Raw genomic sequence first — 19471 nt, 5'->3', positions numbered from 1 at the left:
GGCAGAAAGGGGGGGAGGTGGGATGTGTTGTTTGCACCGCCCGGAGTCGAACCCCGGCACCCCCCGTTCTCGCCGCCGCCGCCGCTCCTGCCGCTCCGCCGCGCCCCCACGTCACACACAGCACCCGCCGCCACGTGACCCGCCGCGGGCGCGACCACTGCGAGCGGAGGGGGGGGGTGAGGGTGGGGGGGTGGTTTCGGGGCGCCCCTCGCTGCCCCCCCATCGGGGGCCGCACCCCCCCCCGCGCCGCCCCTACCGGGGCGGCGCGGGGGGGGCCGCGGCACCCGGTGGAGGGGGGCGGCGGCGCAGAGCGAGCGGCGGGGGGAGGTCCCCGTCCCTCCCCGCGCCGAGCGCAGTGGTAGAGTCCGCAGCTCAAATTCCGAGAATTGGGCTCTGTTGATTCTTAGAACTGGGGTTCTTAGAAGTGGTGATGCAAGGAGTTTCTAGGAAAGCCCGGAGACCAGGTGATTGCTGCTTCTATTGCCGCGGCCGATTTTACCCTTTAATTCTCTCTCTCTCTCTCCTCTCTCTCTCTTTTTTTTTTTTTTTTCTTCTCTCCATTTTTTTTTCCCCTCCCTGGCTCAGAGCCGCCTCTATATATTCCCCCCCCTTTTTTTTTTTATTTCCTTCCCCCCTTTCTCTCCTTTCCCCCCTTTATTCCCGCGGCAGGTGCCCCGCCAGCCGTTTAATTTTATTTTTTTTTTCCCTTAAATTTTCATTCCCCCGCAGCTTTATTTATTTATTTAACCCCCTCTCCCTCCTTCCCCTCTGGGGGGGGGGGGGGTGAAAAAAAAAAAATAACAAAATCGAGGGGGGTGCTCCGCACGCCTTAACGCCTCGAGGGGAGGGAAGGGGGGGATGCTCTCCCGGGGATTTACCGGGGTTCTCGCCTCGGGAGGGAGCGGGAGGGCGGCGGCGGCTCCGCTCTGCACCTGCAGCCGCCCCGGGGAGCGCAGGACGGCGGCGGCGAGAGCGCGGAGCGCGGCGCTTTGCGTGACTCGGGGTCGGCTCCCAATGGCTGCATCCTTCGCTCGACGGCTCTAATTTTTCCCTCACACCCCCCCCCCCTTTTTATTTATTTTTTTTCCCCCCTTCTCTCCTCTTCCTCCATCCTTTTTCCCCACATTTTCTTACGCGCGCGCCTTGTGTCGCTGTTTATCGGCTTTGACGCCGGCAGCGGGCACCGCATCCTTTTTTTTTTTTTTTCTTCCTTCCCCCCCTTCCCTCCCTCCCGCTTCGCTTTTGCGATCGTTCCACCGTTTTGTATTATTATTATTACTATTATTATTATTATTATTCCGTCCCTGGCGCCGTTTGCAACCTGTAGCGGGGGCTGCGAGGTGTCAAACCCCGGGACGGGGATGGAGAAAAGGACCCGCAGCGTTTCCCTTTCCAGGGAACGCGGGGAGAGCACCGGGGAGGCTCAACCGGGGCTCCCGGGAGCCGCTTTCTCTCCTCGACGGGGCCCGCCGGCTCCGCGGGGCTTGGAAATAATAATAAAAAAAAAAAAGGAGAAAATGAGGGGGGGAGCGCGCGGGGCTCAAAATAATAATAATAATGCCCAGCAGCAGCATCCCCGCGGGGAAGGGGAAGAGGGATGCGGGGTGCAGGGTTCCCCCTCGCAGCCCTTCCCCCCGTGTTTACTATCTCGGAGGAGCTGGCGAGGCGACAGGAGCTCGTAAATCCGCTGCCCCCCCCCCCCCCCCCCCCCCCCCTTCAACTCGCTATTCCTGGAGCCTTGCACCCCGACCTCCCCCCCCATCAGCGGGGAAAGAGGGAAAACTCTCCTATTTTAATTTATTAGGCGCGTTTGTGCTGCCTGCCTGTGTGTATATTATATATTTTTTAACCACTCCCCCCCCCAGCCCCCCTCCCCGCTCCCTCTCAGCAGGGAAAAAAAAAAAAAAGGCAAAACAAAAGCGAAAAAGCTCAACTTTGCTGTGAAAACTTTCATGGTCGGGCGGCAGCGACCTCTCCCGGCCGCCCCCCCCCCCCCCCCCCCAAAAAAAAAAAAAAACCTTCACCTCCCCATCCTGGTCCCATCACACCCCCCCCCCGCTTTGAGTTTGCAAAGTCACAGTATGAAATGTTATGAAATCGCCTCTCGGGAAGGAGGGGGAACAGAAAACGAGGCGTTTTGTTGAGAGGAATCCGCGGTGGCTTCTCTATGTGCCTAAAAAGCTGCCTTTGACCCCCCCCCTCCCCGCTGCATTCCCAGGGAAAGAGGCAAATCTGGGCTTAAAATCCTGAGTCCAAGACAACAAAAACAAAGTGGTCCTGGGTTAGTTTTTTCCACTGACTTCACTAGGAGCTGGGTTGGTGCGGAGGGAGGGTGGACAGGCTGCTGAGGCTCAGGGAGAAGCGCTGAGATGGTCCCACAGCTCAAATTGGGGCCAGGTTCCTACCTGCACCAGCGGAGGTGTCAGCAGGGCTGGGGTTGGGATCAGGCTGAGCTGGGGATGCTTATCGACCCCTCTCCTGAGGTTTTCAATGCTTTTAAAATTATTCGCCCTTTCATTTTTTCAAAGGTTTAAAGCTTTACGAGCAAAGACAGGCTGCTCCCTGCAGCCCTTTGGGGGTTTATAGGTCAAAAATTGCTTTAGAAATATCTTGGGGAAAGCCTCGCAGTGTGTACGTGGAGAGGCAGGACCTCGGATTCTGTTATTTCCTTCTAATGATAGGATTGCAGGGCTAAAAACTCGCATTATAGGTGGCAATTTTTGCCCCGTGAAACAAATCATCAAGCCATTAAAATATTCAAAGGGTGCTTTAGTGATTTTCCAGAAGAATGGATTATTACATTGTTCCAGTAAGAAAAAGACTTCATCTCAGAGCGTTCAATTTTGACTGGCAAAACAGATCAAAGATCTCTTGGGATGCATTTCAATTCCAATTTCCAATCCCCCTCAGTTCTGACTGTCTGAGTCAATATTGGGAGAGGAAGTGAAGGTTAACTGGTTAGTTATTATTGTGAAGGAAGAAGTCAGAATGAGAAGCGATTCTTATAAATCCCACCTCCCAAAAAAAAAAAAAAAAAGAAAAATCAGTCAAAATCTTTTTTTTCTGACACTTTTTAGCCATCGCTGTGTGCGGAGCGGGAGGACCTCAGACAAAAATAAACCGAGCCAAAACATTAAGTTTTTCAAAACAGGGCTGGAAAAGCTCGTAAAAATAATGTTGCTCAGGCGCATTTTGAGAGAAACGGAATTACATGGACCAAATTATATGTTTTCCAGGTTTGGGTTGGGGTGTTTTATTTTCCAAGGGGAGCAGCGGCTGCCCCCGCAGCGCGGAGAACCGGCGCCACCTGGCGGCGAGTCGCGGGCAGCGCAGGGGCTGGGGGGAGCGTGTTTATTAACTGCTTGGTGTAAAAAAAAAAGAGAGAAAAATGCTCCCCAGGCTGGGAGGAAGGTGGCAGGGGAAACTCTGGATGCCACTGGACTTACTTAAGGAGCCTAATTGGAAACAAGCGAGCGCTTATTAAAGTCACTGACATTTCCATACGGAGTTCTCGCTGGGGCTGGTCATGAAATCACATGTGAAAATCTTTCCGAGTTGTGGTGTTACTCTGCTCTTGAATTTCTGCCTAATTTGGGATGTATTGTAAAGGCTACGCTTCCTTCCCCACCTCCCTTTTCTTTCTTTTTTTTTTTTTTCCTTTTTTTTTTTTTTTTTTTTTGGTAGTGAGGAGCTTTCAGCCCTTGATGGCAGCAGCCCAATAATAATTTGTAAGAATGGTGTTTGGTTTGTTGGGGTTTTTTTGGTTTTGGTGGTTGGTTTGTGTATATGTGTATATATTTTTTATTTTTTTTTTTTGTAAACAGTAATATTGTCCTCAAAACCTTGTTACAAATAGAGGCAGTAAAACTTTGTGAGGAAACTGTGTTGTAAGAATAGGGGTGGGTGTCCTCTTGTTTTATTTGAATGCTCCATTAAAAAGAAAATTGTGTTAAAAAGTCTTTCAGTGAGAAAAATGGAACTAGACTATCTTTGGAATTAGATAATCTTTAAGGTCCCTTCCACCCTAAACCATTCTATGATTCTAAAATGAACCTCTAACCAGTAGGTACATTTCTCAGTGTACGGCTTATGTGCCTTCACGTATTTATGTTGCTGAGGTTGAAGAACCAATTCACGGCTGTTTTAGTCAGTGAGCTGTAATGTTTGAACTGTAAACTCCACATGAAGAGATTTTACGGGTTCCGTCAGAGCCTGGAATGTTGTTTTCAGGTTTCGGAGAACTTTGTAAAATCTAAATTTGGTGAAAAGTTGCCTGCGTGCTCGTAACCTCTTATTCCATTTTATAGTAGCATTGGAGTCTATAAACAGGAGTCCTGTACGCCGAGTGCCTGTATTCCTTTCTCGATCTATTTTTAAACCATTCTTCTGTTTGGCAAAAAGTGACACTTGGTTTCCATGTTTACAGCAGGCGTTGGCAAACCTCAGGAGTTCACAGTTTGCAGTTTGGTTAGATGAGTATCCAGAAGTTAGCATCTGACCAGTAAACTCCTGACTGCAAATTTAGACTGCAATTGTAGTCCTCCCCGCACGGTTTTGGGTTTTTGTTTGGGTTTGGTTTTGTTTTGTTTTGTTTTTTTTAAAATCCATGCTAGATCTCGTGTGTTCCCATTGCTGCAGCCAAATGACACACACCCTTAAATCGCAGCAAGTGTATCGTTTTCAGGACTGCTTTAAAACCCCAGCAGTCTTAAGGGGGATTCACTTCTAAAGCACAAGAAGAGATAAGGGCGTTGGGAGAGGGGAGAAACTTGAGGGCTGTAGAGTTTTTCTCCCCCTCTTTCTCCTGGTCAGTGTGCTGCCTTTGGGCTGTATGCCAGGTACGCACAAGGAATGTGGGATCTCTCCTTACAGAGGGGAGAGCTCGGGACAAGCGCGCTGCGGGACAGCGAGTCCTGGAAAACACGTCCTGTAGGACCAAGCACCCTCTTAAATAGATCTCTTTAAATCCGTTTGGTTAAATAAAGTGATGAGGGGGTGCCTCTGCCATGGCCAAGGAGCCCCAAGCTGCGTACATGTCTCGCTGCATCCAGGCAGGTTGCTGAAGCGGTTCTGTGGTACCCCGATGAGCTGTGGTACCCCGATGAGCTGTGGTACCCCGATGAGCTGAGCCACCAGGAGAACTGAGATAGGGAGGGTCGGATTGGTGCCGGCTGCTGATTTACTGCCCTGGTGCAGGGTGGGGATGGTGGGACACATCCACTGAGCTCAGCCGGGCCAGGAACCCGACTCAGCTGCTGGGGACACTTGGTCCCGGCCGTACGCTACCATTTGGGTCAGCACTGTGTCCGTTCCTTCTTCTCCAGGGTAGCTCCTTTGACTTCAGTTGGGACGCAGTTCCTGCCTTCCATTGAAAAATTAATGTGCCAAATTGCTTGGGGTCGTTTGAAATGCTGAAGAAGGCTTGACTCCTTCCTCCCCAAGGGCACGCGCTGCCTCTGCCTCGCAGTCGGAGCCTGGTTCCGTAGAGGGCGGGGGAGTCCTTTAGTGGAAAACATTGGAGGCAGTTGTAGCGTGCTTCCTCCTCTCCTCTGCATTTTTTTTCTGCGAAGACCAAAACAATGTGGAGACTTGAGCCAGGCCGGCTTTCAAGGGCAATCCTTTTAAACCCTCTTTTGAAGTACGAACTATAAAGTTCCCTGCAGCGCTTGAGAAAATATGCAGTTTTCCTGGTTCCAAATGCTGATAATAAACCCGTCCAGATAATGTATTGCATTTCCTAGAAACATTTGTTTGCTGGCAGGAAATTGGATCAGATTGAAAGTTAGCAGAGACCGCTCGATAGAGTGCAATCCGCTCACAGAAGGGTACGATGGAAAAAACGCCGGGGCTTGCGCTAGCAATGCTGCTTTTGATCTGTGCTGACACTGTGCGCTAGGACTACTCTGTCTCTTCTTGAGTTATTATTAACCCAGCCACGTTTTGGCCTAGACGCCAAACAGAAGCTGCTAAATTAATAAAACTCTGCTGTGACAGCTAAAGGATGCTTGGCACCCCCTGATTGCGTGGAAGTGGAGCTGGATGCTTGCACACCGCCAGCCAAGAGCATCCTCTTCACCAGGGCTCGTAGCACCCATCACTGTGCCTGAGGGGCCCCACACCACCCATTTTCTTGGTTGTCCCTCTGGTCCCCCAGGTATCCCTTGAGGAAAATGGGGCAGCTGGCAGTGCGAGGGCTCTTCCCGTGGGGCTGGAACCCCGCAGGGTGGTGGGACTGGGGAGGAAGGGGAGGCAGGATGGAGCTTCCCCTGGGCGGGCAGTTTCAGAACTCTGTGTGGGATGAGGCTATGGGGAAGAGAAACTTCGTCTAGCCACCCTTCCAGGGTGATGTGAGGGAGTCGGCACTGCAGGCTCTGGAGGGGTAGGAGACCGGGGCCCAGGGAGTGGGAGGAATCCATGTTTCCCCCCAGGTTTTGCATTTAGGGGTAGAAGAAGGACAAAGATGAGGAGGTATCCCCCATGCAAAGAGGGGTAGGGGAGGAAGGAGTCTCTCCTGTGCATGGGGTGGGAGGAGGATGGATGAAAAGGGATTCCGTATAAATGGGAGAGTGGATGGATGGAGGGGTTTTGCTGTGCATGGCAGAAAGGTGGATAAGGGTGGGGAATCCCTGGTTCTCCCCTCTGCCCTTGTGTGTGGGGTTGTGAGGGTCTCACCTTTGCATAGGGTGGAGCCAGGAGGGCTTTCCTGACATGCAGGTGCTCCCTCCCCATGCTCACTGAGCCAGCCAAAGGGAGCACAGCCAGCCCTGGGCTCCCTTCCAGGAATGGGTTTTCTTGGGGAGGTGCCGAGAGGGAAGGGCTGTTCCCTGAACCACTGGGGCAGACCCATTGCCTTCCTGGAAGGCAGCAGCAGTGGCAGTCCCATGCATCCACCCCCAAAATCAGCCTCGCGCCTGGCCCAGACATCCCTCTGAGGCCGCACTGAGCCCTAGCATGTAGCCCCGAGCACTGCTACAGAGCCCACACCTGCAAGGTACTGCCCAGGAAAACTGGAGAGGAGAGGGGGTGGGCACGGGTGGGTGTGGGATGATGCTCTGGACCCAGCTGAGCCTGGGGAAGCCTCGTGGGCTTTGAGGCAGGGAGTGGAGAAGGCCATGCTTGGCCATGGTGGTCTCTGCTCCTCATCGGTGGCATCTGTTCCTGTCCCTTTCTCCGCTGGTCTCTCTTTGGAGCATCCTCCCGTGCTGGGGTGTAGAGCTGGTGCTGTGCAGGGGCCGGGAAGGGCAGGGTTAACCCAGCTCAGCACAGTGAGGGGAAGGAAAGTCCCTTTCCCTTTTATGTGCCCACATTCTGCAGCCAGGAGCTGCTTGACATGAACCTGCCCAGCTCCCAGGGCTGTGAGCGTTGCAGCAGCCCCACGCTGGGGAGGGGTAAGGTGGGAGGGTAGAGGGGGGGCTGTCCTGGGGTCCAGCTCTGGGAGAGAAGCTGGGTGTCTCCCCAGGCAGTGCTGCAGCCTCGCCGTGAGTGAGGGAATGTGGTGACAGCAGCAGCTTCTCATATGATGCTCAAGGGCGCAGGATACATCTTGCAGTTTGTAACGTTGTTGGCTTACGGATGGGTCACTTTCCTGTGCCTGTGACGCTGGGGTAAGTCCCTGGGAGCCCAGAGGGGCATGTCTGCCAGCGTGGCCAAGGTCAGGATGCCAGCCACAAATACACACGTGCACTTGTATGGACACACAGATGCGTGCTGGGCTCCTTGCAGAGCACTGTGAGTCCCTGGGCTTGCAATTGATGGTAGCGAGCGTATACAGAAAGATCGGAGTCTGCAGTATTTGGGAAATGACTCACTTTTTTGTGTGTGCGTGAAGTTTTAAGCTAGCCAGGCTCAGAGCAGCCTTGAAGATTTGTTTTTGATGGCTGGAACAGGGCTGTAAGATACTGTCAGAGTTCGACCTGCAGCAAACACCCTTCTGGATTTTGCGTGTGATACCTTGCCTTAAATCACATCCTCTTCATCCCACCCCAATGTCTCTGATGACATGAGGGGAACTTGGGCTCCAGGTCCGTGTGTCTCCTGCAAGGGAGATGGGGACGCTTGTCCCCAGAAAGCTGGATGGGGTCTCTGCAAGTGCAGTCCTACTGTCTCTGTCCAGTTTTTGGAGGGTCAGTCCTCAAAACAGTGTGGTGAAGATCTTGCGGGTTTGTTCGTTTACTTATTTATTGCAATTTTCTCTGTTGGGGCCCTGCCAGGGGACCTTCCTGCCTTGATGCCAGGTCAAGTGTCTTTGCTGGTTTTAAGTAAATTTGGGAGTAATAATTTGAGTTCTGGAAGGCAGTTAACTCCTGGGCTTCCTTGCCATGCTGCCCCAGCCACGCTGTCTGTGAAGCCAGCAGCTGGCGGCAAAGCTTTTCCAGCAGCCAGAGGAAAGCGTTTGTTCTAAGGCCCCATCTGTCTCCGCCACTGGCTTCCTCTGTGATCCTGGCCAAGTCACTTTGGTGCTTGACGCCCATATCCTCCCAAGCCTGTTTGGCGGTCTCGTCTCAGGGTGACGGGATGCACGTGAGTGTTCTGAGAAGGCCAGCAGCTGTTTTGGAGGAACAGAACCAGGCTCTTTCCAGGTTTGTGAGCATAGTGGCAACAGATGTTGGTGTGTAAGTCGTAACCTGTTAACCTGTGCTGGGAATACGGCATTGGTCTTGGAAGTGACACCATCCGGGAATTTGATCTTGGCAGGGGAAGAGTTATCTCCAAAAGAAGTGGTGAGAAAATTCTCGCTTGACTTCCCTTCCCCACCTGCCTTTAAGTTCCTGAGTCATGGAAATGAAAATCTCCTTGGCATACGCCCATGGTTTGGGCTAGAGGGTGTGGAAGAAGCTATGATTGGATTCTCAAAGCCTGTGGTTGTGATAAGAACGTACTGTACCGGAAGAAACAAATGTTAACCTTACTGGAGAGTAGAAGGTTTGTTATCTCTAGCTTTTATCCAACTGATACTCAAGCGAAACAGTAGGCTTGTGTCCTGCCATGGCCAATTCATGATTACCAGCTAACGTGGCATTTGTTTTCTTGTGCTTCGCTTGTAGGTTTGAAAGAAACTTTTGGACTGTGAATTGAGGCATTGGGTATGTAAATTTAAATTTTGTGCTTCCCCGCCTAATCTCCCCCCTTCCCTTTACCATGTTGAATGAAATGTTTCATTAGACCCAGCTGGAATTTGTTTTCAGGAGAGCAGCTGCTCTGTAGAAAATACTCTATGTTCGTATACTGCTGGGGAAGGAGGTGGGGGTTGATCATGGAGGAATTTGGTGCTGAAGATGCACGTTCCAACCCAAACTTCAGGCACAGGGACATGCAGGCTCACCTATAGGCTGGCTGGGAGGACAGTTCTGAGATGGGTCAACAGATCTTGTGTCAGGGAAGGGCTTGGTGTTCCTCGACTAACCAAAGCCTTGCTTACTGGGAGAGACTGGTCTGTGGGTAGCAGCCCAGCAAGTTAGATGAGTTCTGCTCCTTGCTGCCACCACCGATTCATTGGGAAACTGTGGACAGGTCATCTCCAGAGTGGCTACTACTTGAGACCAGGAAAGTAGTTTGCTGGTGGGTGAGGGTTGGCGCTCTACTGTGGGCTGGATTTTCCAGATGTTGAAATCCTTTAGATTAATTTGGGACCTTTAAGGCTTGTTTTGACTTCCATGGCTGGATTTGCCAACAGGCAGCCAAGAGATGAGAGGGGTGGCTCCTGAAAAATATCTGAATGCTGGGAAGCTGTGTGAGGAGCTTCATGGAGATGAATCCAAGTGATGGTGGGAGGAGTGGGATGGGGTGGAGCTGCCATGGGCGAGGCAGGGAGAAAGAGAAGCCAGTTAGCTAATCCTCAGGAGGGTCTGTTTGCCTTTGCCCGCCAGCTTGCTGGGTGGGACTGAGACATGCCAGGTCTTGCTGTTGGCCGAGAGACTTCACCGGGCAGACTGGCAGGCATTTGGCATGGTGCAGGGCTGTTTGCTTTGGGATCGAGGAGCTGATGCTGTCCCTACCTGTGGCAGTTAGCCATCTGGGCACATCCCAGAGCAGCAGCTGCCTCTTTGCTGCGTTTAGGGTACTTGCCTGGTCACTTCACCATTCCCATCCTTCTCCCACTTCTGTTTTGAGCAGACTCAAGATGGCCTCACCTGCGGACAGCTGCATCCAGTTCACCCGCCACGCAAGCGATGTCCTCCTCAATCTCAACCGCCTTAGAAGCCGGGATATCCTGACTGATGTTGTTATCATCGTAAACCGGGAGCAGTTCAGAGCTCACAAAACAGTCTTGATGGCCTGCAGGTGAGAGAAGGGCCCCTTGCCTGCCTCCCTTCCCTGCCCCTTCTGCCTTTGGCCACCAGCAACAGGGAGGATCATGGGGTTTGTAGAAAGGGAAACAGAGGCAGAAAAGCAGAAATGAAAGGAGCTGCCAAGGAATTTGTACCTGCAATGAGATTAAAGCTGAGACCTTTTGCCTCCAGCACAGTGCCCACGCCTCTCTCCTTGCATGCCCACGTCTGCCCACATGCAGCCTGTGGAGACAAACAGGAGCACAGCAGACACGAGGCTTATCCCTGAAGGCAAAGCACAAATGCTCTGCAGGGACAGGGGAGGGGAGGGGAAACCTGGATGCTTCCTGGGATGAGCAAGTCCTCTGTGACAGCAGTGTCTCCTGCTGCTGCTGTTTTTAAAGCTATTCCTCCCTGACTCCCAGGCTGCTGACTGCACCCACTTTTATTGATTTTTTTTACTTTTCCCCGTAAGCGCACTGGGGTCTGAAATCCCTTTCCAGCTTCTAGGACTGCTGGAATTGCTTCCTAGTGAACACTAATTAACATCCCACCATTACCCAGTTGAATTACAGTAGACGCCTTCCAGGGTCTCCTGCTGACAAGATACAAAGATTTGAAAAAGTCAAGGTTTGACTGTTAAGACATCTGAAAAATGTTTTGTCAACATTTCCTTTTCTTCCCCTCACTGGTTAAAGAGTGAGCGTGGATGCCCAAAGAGGCTTCTGAAAGAAATGAGTCACAGTGGGAAGGGAACAGTGGTAAGAACAATAACAAAAAAAGGGGGAATTTCTAAATGGAGACAGTGGGGAGTTGTTGAGCAGATGAGATCTAAAAGCAGGCTGTTCCAGTTGGGGAAAAGTGCAGTGCAGAAGACGCTTACTAAGCTGAGCGACCAAGCTTGATAATAAGGGGGAAGCTGAGGGAATTCTGTAATTGCCTCCTCCTCCCTTCCCATTTACAAACCCCTCTGTGCTAAAGGATTTCAGACAAGTTCTTCTTTCTTCCTCTTAATTGCCATAACAATCATCTTCTCTGCTTTCTCATCTCTGCAGTGGCCTCTTCTATAGCATCTTCACTGACCAGCTCAAGTGCAACTTGAATGTCATCAACCTGGACCCTGAAATTAACCCTGAGGGGTTTTGCATTCTCTTGGACTTCATGTATACATCCCGCCTGAACTTGAGGGAGAACAATATCATGGCCGTGATGGCCACAGCGCTGTACCTGCAGATGGAGCATGTGGTTGATACCTGCCGAAGGTTTGTCAAGTCTAGGTGAGCGCCATGAGTGAACTTGGAGAGCCTGGGACTGTGTGCTTGAGTGGGAGGGGGGAGAACTGGCAAACTTATCTTTATGGGCTGAAAATGACTGCGTCTCCCTCCTTTTTTTTTTTGTTCCAGTGAAGCAGAGATGGTATCTGCTGTGAAGACCCCAAGGGAAGAGTTTGTGGCTGGACGGATGCTGAGCCACCCAGAGGTGATGGCTTATCGTAACAGAGATGTCTCTGAGAACAGCATGCCTCTTCAAAATGGGACCCTCTGCAATGGGAGGGCCTTTGCACCTGGCTTGATCAATAGTTTGTCTGGATCCCCCATTTCCTACCATGGATTCAGCCCTCTCCCTCTTAATAGCTTCCTTGTGGATGATGAATTGCGGGAGATGAGGATGCCTCTCTCTGAACTCTCCAGGGCAGGTGCCTTCCCCAAGGAGAGGATCCTGCCATGCGACAACTCCAGGACAATCCCCACCGAGTACATGAGAACCATTACCGACATCTCGGCCAACATGTGCCACGCTACAATCTATGCTCCAAAAGAAGGTGCTGAAGAAGCCAGGAGTGACATGCACTACGGCGTAGCCTCTGGCCCCAAACCTGTCGTCCCTTCGATTCGGAACAGTCCCTATTTCTCTTGCGACAAAGTGGCCAAAGAGGAGGAGCGGACCTCTTCAGAGGATGAGATCAGCCAGCACTTTGAGCCCACTAACACCCCCTTGGACCGCAAGGGACTCATCAGTCCCCAGAGCCCCCAGAAGTCAGACTGTCAACCTAACTCACCGACAGAGTCCAGCAGCAGCAAGAATGCGCGTATCAGTCAGAGCTCCAGCTCCCTCTTCACTAAGAGCCCCACAGACCCCAAAGCCTGCAACTGGAAAAAATACAAGTTCATTGTCCTCAACTCTCTCAACCAGAGCACCAAGCAAGACAGTGCTGACCAGAACGAGATGGGAACCCTCTCTCCTCGCACCTACATGCCCATGTCCACTTGCCAGCAGTCCATGGAGCCAGAGCATCTCAACGTGCAATCCCCCACCAAGATGAGTGTGAACGGAGAAGACTCTACTATCCCACAAGCGAGCAGACTCAACAATATTGTTAACAGGTGAGAAGATTTCCCCAGAGACATGAAAGATGGGAATCCCTGGTGAGGGTTTGGAAGTGTGTAAAATAGCTGTAGCATTGGGCTGGGGAGTCTGGCCACGAGCAGGTGGAAACCTCTGCATTTGGTGGAGCACTGCCAGTAACACTAGCTGAGTGCCAGCTATCCCTGCTGTAGCAGTGCTAGCCTGGCCTGACAATGGAATTAGGAGCATTAGGTCAGGCATCCCTGGCTCACTTGGCAGCTCTGGACAGTGTCTGGAACCTGGATTTGTCCAGCTGATTTTCAGCAGACTCCCTGTGCCCTGAGCTTTTGGTTGACTGTAAGCATTGGAATGGCTAAACTGCCAGGGAACAGTGTGGTATCCTCTGGACCCGGGCGCTCATAAAGAGTTCTGAGGTTATTTGGTGATGGGCAAAGGACTGAGGCTTAGGGGCCTGTTGTTGATCAGGGCTGTGCTGTGTGTCCCGCCACAGATGTCCCTGTAAAACACAGCTGTCCCTCATATCTGGAGGGGTGCAAACAAGGACCCAGTAGCTCAAGCACAGCAAGAGCCTTCTCACAGCTGTGTGCATTGCTGTTTGTCCACAGGTCCCGAGATGGGTCCCCTCGGAGCAGCGAAGGGCAGTCCCCGCTGTACATGCATTCATCGAAGTGCAGCTCCTGTGGCTGCCAGTCCCCACAACATGCTGAGATGTGCCTTCATACCCCCGGCTCAAACTTTGGAGAGGAGATGGGGGAAACCCAGTCTGAATACTCTGACTCCAGCTGCGGTGAGTCTTGCATCCCTGGTCACCTTTTTCAACCAGCGCACAAGGAGGGCGTGAGTCTGTGGACCCGTTCACCCAGTGCCCTGTGTGCTTTACAGTTCCGTCTTAACTGGCTGACCAGCTGTGTGCGTGCATGTGAGGGACACACGCACGTGGGAATTGCTTCCTTCCTCCCCTTCCCCAGCACAGTCCAGATATGTAGTGGTGGGAGTTAGTCACCTGCTGCAAACTTGGCAGCCGAGGACAGGAAACAGTGTACCCCACCCCACCGGAGCCCCAGGAGAACGAGCTTGGCAGATGTAATGACCCTAATGGGGATTGGGCAAGATGGTGTCTCATGCATCTGTCATGGTATCTTCATTATCAGGGAGCCCAGTGCCACACATCTGGAGAAATGCAGATAATGAGGCTTGCAATCTTGTTGCAAAACTCCACAAGCCTGGAGATGTGTGTCTGTGCACCCATGTAGCTCAGGGAGGGAGAATGCAGAATTGTTGCCGGTGGTGTGGACAGAGATCTACAAGAGGCAACCCAGCTGTAGTGATCCTCAAAGCTACATGTGGCATTTAGGACTTAGGCACTCTCAATCTGCCTTGCGCTTATGATGATGATGATGGTCTTCCCATGCTCAAGGAAGACATCTGTACACGTAGAGCTTTAAGACCTCTAAAGGTGCTGGAGTACTCCAGAGCTGAGCATCCAACCTTCAGAGGATGCCTGAGGACTTGGGTGACTTTGTGGACCTCTCTGAAATATGTTCAGGCGAGCTGCTGGCTTCGTGGAAGCAGCTTGGGTTGTACCGAGGGAGAGATGGCTCAGAATGACTTCGCTGTCTCCAGCAGCGTATGTTGTTGCTGTGTGCACAAGGTCAGGAGATAATGGCACAGTGCAGGCACAGTGTGGTGCAACATCTGCAAACATCTGGTTTCTTGTTCCAACTCTTGCTCTGGCTGCCCCTCTCCACCGTCCCAAACCCTTCCTGTGGCTCATCAAGGAGCTGGCTCACACATTGCCCATCTCATTGCTCTTTTCTCTGCCCTCCCAGAGAACGGAGCCTTCTTCTGCAATGAGTGCGACTGCCGGTTCTCTGAGGAGGCCTCTCTCAAGAGACACTCTCTGCAAGTCCACAGTGACAAGCCCTACAAGTGTGACCGCTGCCAGGCTTCCTTCCGCTACAAGGGGAACCTTGCCAGCCACAAAACCGTCCACACAGGTAAGGTGTCGGCCACAGGGACAACTTTCTGTGGAGGCTGTGGGTTGCTGGGTATGCAGGCATTTATAGCTGGTTTTATTCCAGATGTGCTGTCCCCAGCTCTGTTACCTGCTGTCCTTGATGGGAAGAAACAAGTGCTTTTCTCGACACTGCCAGGGAGCCCTTAGGCAGAGCACTAAACCTGGGAATGGGGAGGGTCCAGCTTGGCCTCAAGACAGGGCTAGAGCTTCTTTGCTGTGAAGCACTGGGCAGCACTGTTCTTAAAAGCATCTTGCAAAGTGCATGGCTGGGAGTAGGTTCACGGCCTCCAGATTACTTTGTGTTAGACTTCTAAAAACAAAAAATAAATCTAGAGACCATTTAGGGAGAAGTCTGGGATATTTTTCCCCTACCTCGTAGAAATCCAGATCATATCTAACTTGGCAGAAACTCTCCTGATGGGAAAATCGGTGAACGGATGGACTCTGTGAATCGGCACAATGAAAGCTGAGAAAGGAAGGGGATATTAAGGGTTTAGTCATTTGCTGACAAACCTGGGGATTTTTTTTCATGCTTTTATTAATGCTTAACATGTCAACAGACAGCTTACTGGCTGAGGAAGGGAAGTCTGTGCTGATGATTCAGTGCTGCTGCAGAGTATTAGGCATAAAGTCTGGCAGCCTCAGCTGAGCTGCAGGAGGGCTGTGCAGGTGAATGAGATAACACAAGTGCCAGGGCAAGGTTTGAGGGTGTGTGAGGTCAAAGCCTGGAAACAAAAGAAAAAGGCAGGAAGGGGTAAATGATGTCTGTTTCCCATTCCCCTTTAAGCCAGTCTTCAACCATCTGAAAGAAACTAGTTAAAACCTTCTTGCATCTTCCCCCGTCTCCATGAAAAAGTCAGCCAGAGCCAGCAGTGGTGAATGTAATCGAATAGTGACTTGGGAGCCAGGTTGCCAGTCGTGCTTTGGCCAGGTCTCCTTGCTTCTCTAAGGAGGTGATGAACAGCTAGGGCAAGATATGCTGGGGACCGTGAAGAACCCAAGGGAAGCCAAGTGGCCCTGCATGGCTTACTATGGCTGTAGGGAAATGCAGGGCACCAGCTGCTGTTGCAGGGCTAGGAGGAATGATACTGTTAATCCCCGCTGGCAAGCCACCCAACTTTGTCTTGCCCTGAAAGCTGCAGCTCCCAGCCCAAAGGAAAAGGTGCTTGGGTACTTCTTGAGCTCACTCTCCTCTGGGGAGACCTCAAGCTGTCCTGACCATTGCTGCTTGTCCACAACCATCTCCAAAAGGGAGAGGAGTTGGGCCTAGTGCTTCATGCCACGGGGTGTGTTGCTTGAAGAGACTGTGCTTTGCGTAGTGCCATGGATCGGGGGGGATGAGAACATCTATACTTACGGCTTCACCCTTCTGGGCTCTGCAGGAGAAAAGCCGTACCGCTGCAACATCTGTGGGGCACAGTTCAACCGGCCAGCCAACCTGAAAACCCACACACGCATCCACTCTGGAGAGAAACCCTACAAGTGTGAGACCTGCGGGGCCAGATTTGTCCAGGTGTGTGTGGCCTCTGGGACCTGCAGTGACTAGGGAGGTGGGACATGACCAGACCCTCCTTCCTGAGACCGGTGATGTTTCATGGCAGAGAGGAGGCTGATGGGGCCACGCTCACTATCTTGGGTAGCTCTTCCCATGGTGTTGCAAGATAAATAGGGTCCTTAAGGTCCATGCAGGGAAGTTTGGCTTGGCAGTAAGCCTGATCTCTGGGTTTAGCTCCTCTCCTCTATTTGTTGTTAAGGACTGGAGATACCAAACCTCGGACATTGGGTGGTCCTGACTCCCACCTGGATCCCAATAGGTGAAAAAGAGATGGATGGGCAGAAGTCTGCTTCCCGGTGGGATGCCCCAACTCCTAGTTGTGTGCTTTCATCCCTGGGGCTATCCTCACCCAGAGCTACTCTCTCTAGGTGGCCCACCTCCGTGCTCATGTGCTTATTCACACCGGGGAGAAGCCGTACCCCTGCGAGATCTGTGGCACACGCTTCCGGCACCTTCAGACCCTCAAAAGTCACCTTCGAATCCACACAGGAGAGAAACCGTATCATGTGAGTGACCCTGCTTCTTTTGGGGGAGGCTCTCAGCAGGGGCCGAGGGAGGATGCCCTCAAACCTAGGGAGCTGGGAAGACACCAGGACATTTGCATGGGCTTGTTGCAGCACCCCAATGCCTTTTGCCGGCCTCATGGGGCTCCACACCAAGGTCACATCTCTGTTTCTTGTGCCCTGTCCTCCTGCAATGCTGACATGGTATTGTGTTGTGAGTGGCTGCATTGGAAACACTGATGCACGGCTCAGGCTGGGTACATCTTAGCTGCTCTTCTTTTCTTCCACTCCATCAAGAAGAAGGTCACACTTCTCCAAATAGCTGTGGCTTAAATTACAGCCACCCACTGTGTGTGGAGATGGGAGAAAGGAGCAGGCAGCCTGGCCTGGGGTCCCGTGTTCCAGTGACACCCAGGCTGATGAAGCAGCTGCCCTGTCTTACTGTAGCCCTGGAGGCTCCCAGCTCTTTTCCAAGGTTTTTCTGGCTTTACCTATCCACTAGAGGAGAAATTGGAGCAGGGGTTATCATCTAAATACTCTTTAGGAGCTGTTCATTTTGGCAGGGGTCAAAAGCAGCTGCTAGAACAGCTCTGTAGCCGATTTGAGCATCCAGATAAGGAGCCTGGCATTACATCCATCAGACCCAAGGTCTGCCTCCTAAGGCATTGGTGCATTCCGTAAACTTCAATGTGCTGCTGGAAGCCTAGGATGTGGTTCCTGACCCTAGGAGAGGTGCCCATGCTCTGGGAACAGCGCAAAAGGACATGGGGACAAGGTTTAGGGGCCAAAGAAGAGCAGCTCAGGGGTCTCAGGTGCTGCTTCAGCTTCCCCACCACTACTCCCATTGCATCCTTACTTTCCTTTGTCCACTGGTGAAATGGGACAGCAACCTGGGGTAGACAAGTACGGGACTCCAGGGAAGAAAGTGTTCCCTACCATCATGTTTCACACCCTGGGCCTTTGTGTCTCACCCCACAGTGCGAGAAGTGCAATCTGCATTTCCGTCACAAAAGCCAACTGCGGCTTCACCTCCGGCAGAAGCACGGGGCCATCACCAACACCAAGGTGCAGTACCGCATCTCCGCAAGCGAGGTGCCTCCGGAGCTCCCCAAGGCCTGCTGAAGGCAGAGGATTTCCCAGGAGGAGGTCGTCTTGGGGTGGGGGGAGAGGGGAGAAGCTGTCCAAAGGATACTTGCAACATTTTAAAAGAAAAAGGAAAAAAAAATATAAAGAAAGAAAGAAAAAAAAAATTCATCACACGATGGAGTGCCTCTAAACCCATAGTGCAGATAGGTGGAAAACCATTAGAAATTTGAGAAAAAAAATTACAAATACACGGGTTTTATTTTTCCCAGTTATGTGAAATGAAAAGAAAACTAAAATTATTCAGATCTTATTGTATATAAAACATAAAAAATAAAAATAGTCATTTTAAATGTCTGTGCAGTGGAGTGTTGATAAACTCTGGAGTCTAACCTTCACAGCCTTTGCCGATTGAAGATGAGGAATGTAATGTTGATTTATGGGAACAGATTTTTTCTTTTGTATGCAAAATATGTGTTCTTTTAAAGAGAAAGTATGCTATTAAAGAGAGGGCTTTAACTTTTTTAACCAAAGGTGAAGGAATCTATGGCAGAGTTGTAAATATATATAGATATAAATATATAAATATATATATAAAATAAATATATATAGACCTTTAAAAAAAGCTATATTAAAAATATATAAAATGCATTAAAGGCTCAGTTGGACTCTGCAGGCAGAAGCCACTCTGAGAATCTTTATTATGATAGAGCACTTAACGAGATATTTTAAAGTATTGCATCTGTACAAGTAAGAAAATATTTTGTCTAAATGCATCAGTGTATTTGTATTTTTTTGCAAGTGAAGGTTTACAATTTACAAAAAAGTGTGTATTAAACCAACAAAGCTGCAGAAGGAATTTAAAATAATAATAAAGTGTAATTTTTTTTTGTTCTAGTTCTCAGTCTGTATATATGTAAAATGTGGTTTCGCACGGTGCCTTTCTTTTCAATGGAAGTTTTCAATGTATGGACTATATTGAGCTCAGTTTCTTCAAGGTACAGCCTGATGTTGCAAAGGAGTTTTGGTGGAACTCTCTATCAAGGAATGTTTTATTTTTTTTGGTTTGTTTTTTTTTTTTTTTTTGGTCTTATTTTACATGCTTGTGTTATAAACAATCTCGGGAGACAGGGTTTGGGCTGTGTCTAAACTGCATTAATGCGTTCTGTAAAATATAGCTGTACAAATAAAAGAATAAAATGAAGAAAAGTGAAGTATGATGGAGTGAAGGGTCTGTTCTTGCCTTTTCTTCTCCTTAAGCACCTTGAAGGCCAGTTTGTGCCTTGGGAAGTGGCTGAGCCCCCCAGTGCCCTGCACAGGCACCCCGCGTGGTCCAGCTCTGGCCCTGCATCAAGGGCAGCAGGGTTGGTTGGAGCAGCCTTTCCTGGGGTTGAGTGAACAGGGGTCTCATAGACTCGCACTCACTGCTCTGCATCATGGTGGGGACCATCCCATGATGCCACCTCCTTGAAACTTCATGCATTTGCAGTGAGCAGTCAGCAGAAATAGGATAGAGCCTAGGAGAGATCTTTTGCTGACCAGCCCAGGGCTGGGTCCAGATGGCTGGGTAGTTATTTATGGTTCATGGAAATCGATGCGACTGCCAGAACTGCTCAGGGAGGCTGCTTGCCTTGCTTTCTAGCTTCTGGAGTGTCAGGGAGTGGGGTACTGGTTCGGC

At 50.9% G+C, this 19471-nt stretch overlaps 3 protein-coding genes across 3 annotated transcripts in view; 2 read left to right on the top strand and 1 right to left on the bottom strand.

The window, feature by feature from the left end:
• Positions 1-19471, bottom strand: part of LPP (LIM domain containing preferred translocation partner in lipoma) — a 741798-nt gene that overhangs the window by 497483 nt on the left and 224844 nt on the right. The gene's annotated exons all lie outside the window — the stretch shown is intronic.
• Positions 1-19471, top strand: part of PCYT1A (phosphate cytidylyltransferase 1A, choline) — a 272566-nt gene that overhangs the window by 74729 nt on the left and 178366 nt on the right. The gene's annotated exons all lie outside the window — the stretch shown is intronic.
• On the top strand, positions 348-19013 carry BCL6 (BCL6 transcription repressor). Its single transcript, XM_069864452.1, has 10 exons — positions 348-464; positions 9045-9083; positions 10114-10281; positions 11324-11545; positions 11672-12652; positions 13241-13422; positions 14465-14632; positions 16035-16165; positions 16576-16713; positions 17689-19013. Exons 3-10 carry the CDS (start codon positions 10121-10123, stop codon positions 17830-17832), a joined length of 2127 nt encoding a protein of 708 aa, XP_069720553.1. The 5' UTR covers positions 348-464; positions 9045-9083; positions 10114-10120; the 3' UTR covers positions 17833-19013.

The sequence above is a fragment of the Phaenicophaeus curvirostris genome, chromosome 10 (assembly GCF_032191515.1).
Source record: "Phaenicophaeus curvirostris isolate KB17595 chromosome 10, BPBGC_Pcur_1.0, whole genome shotgun sequence".
Taxonomy (NCBI): domain Eukaryota; kingdom Metazoa; phylum Chordata; class Aves; order Cuculiformes; family Cuculidae; genus Phaenicophaeus; species Phaenicophaeus curvirostris.
The sequence above is the reverse complement of the archived record's forward strand: the minus strand, read 5'-3'. Positions and strand labels throughout refer to the sequence as shown.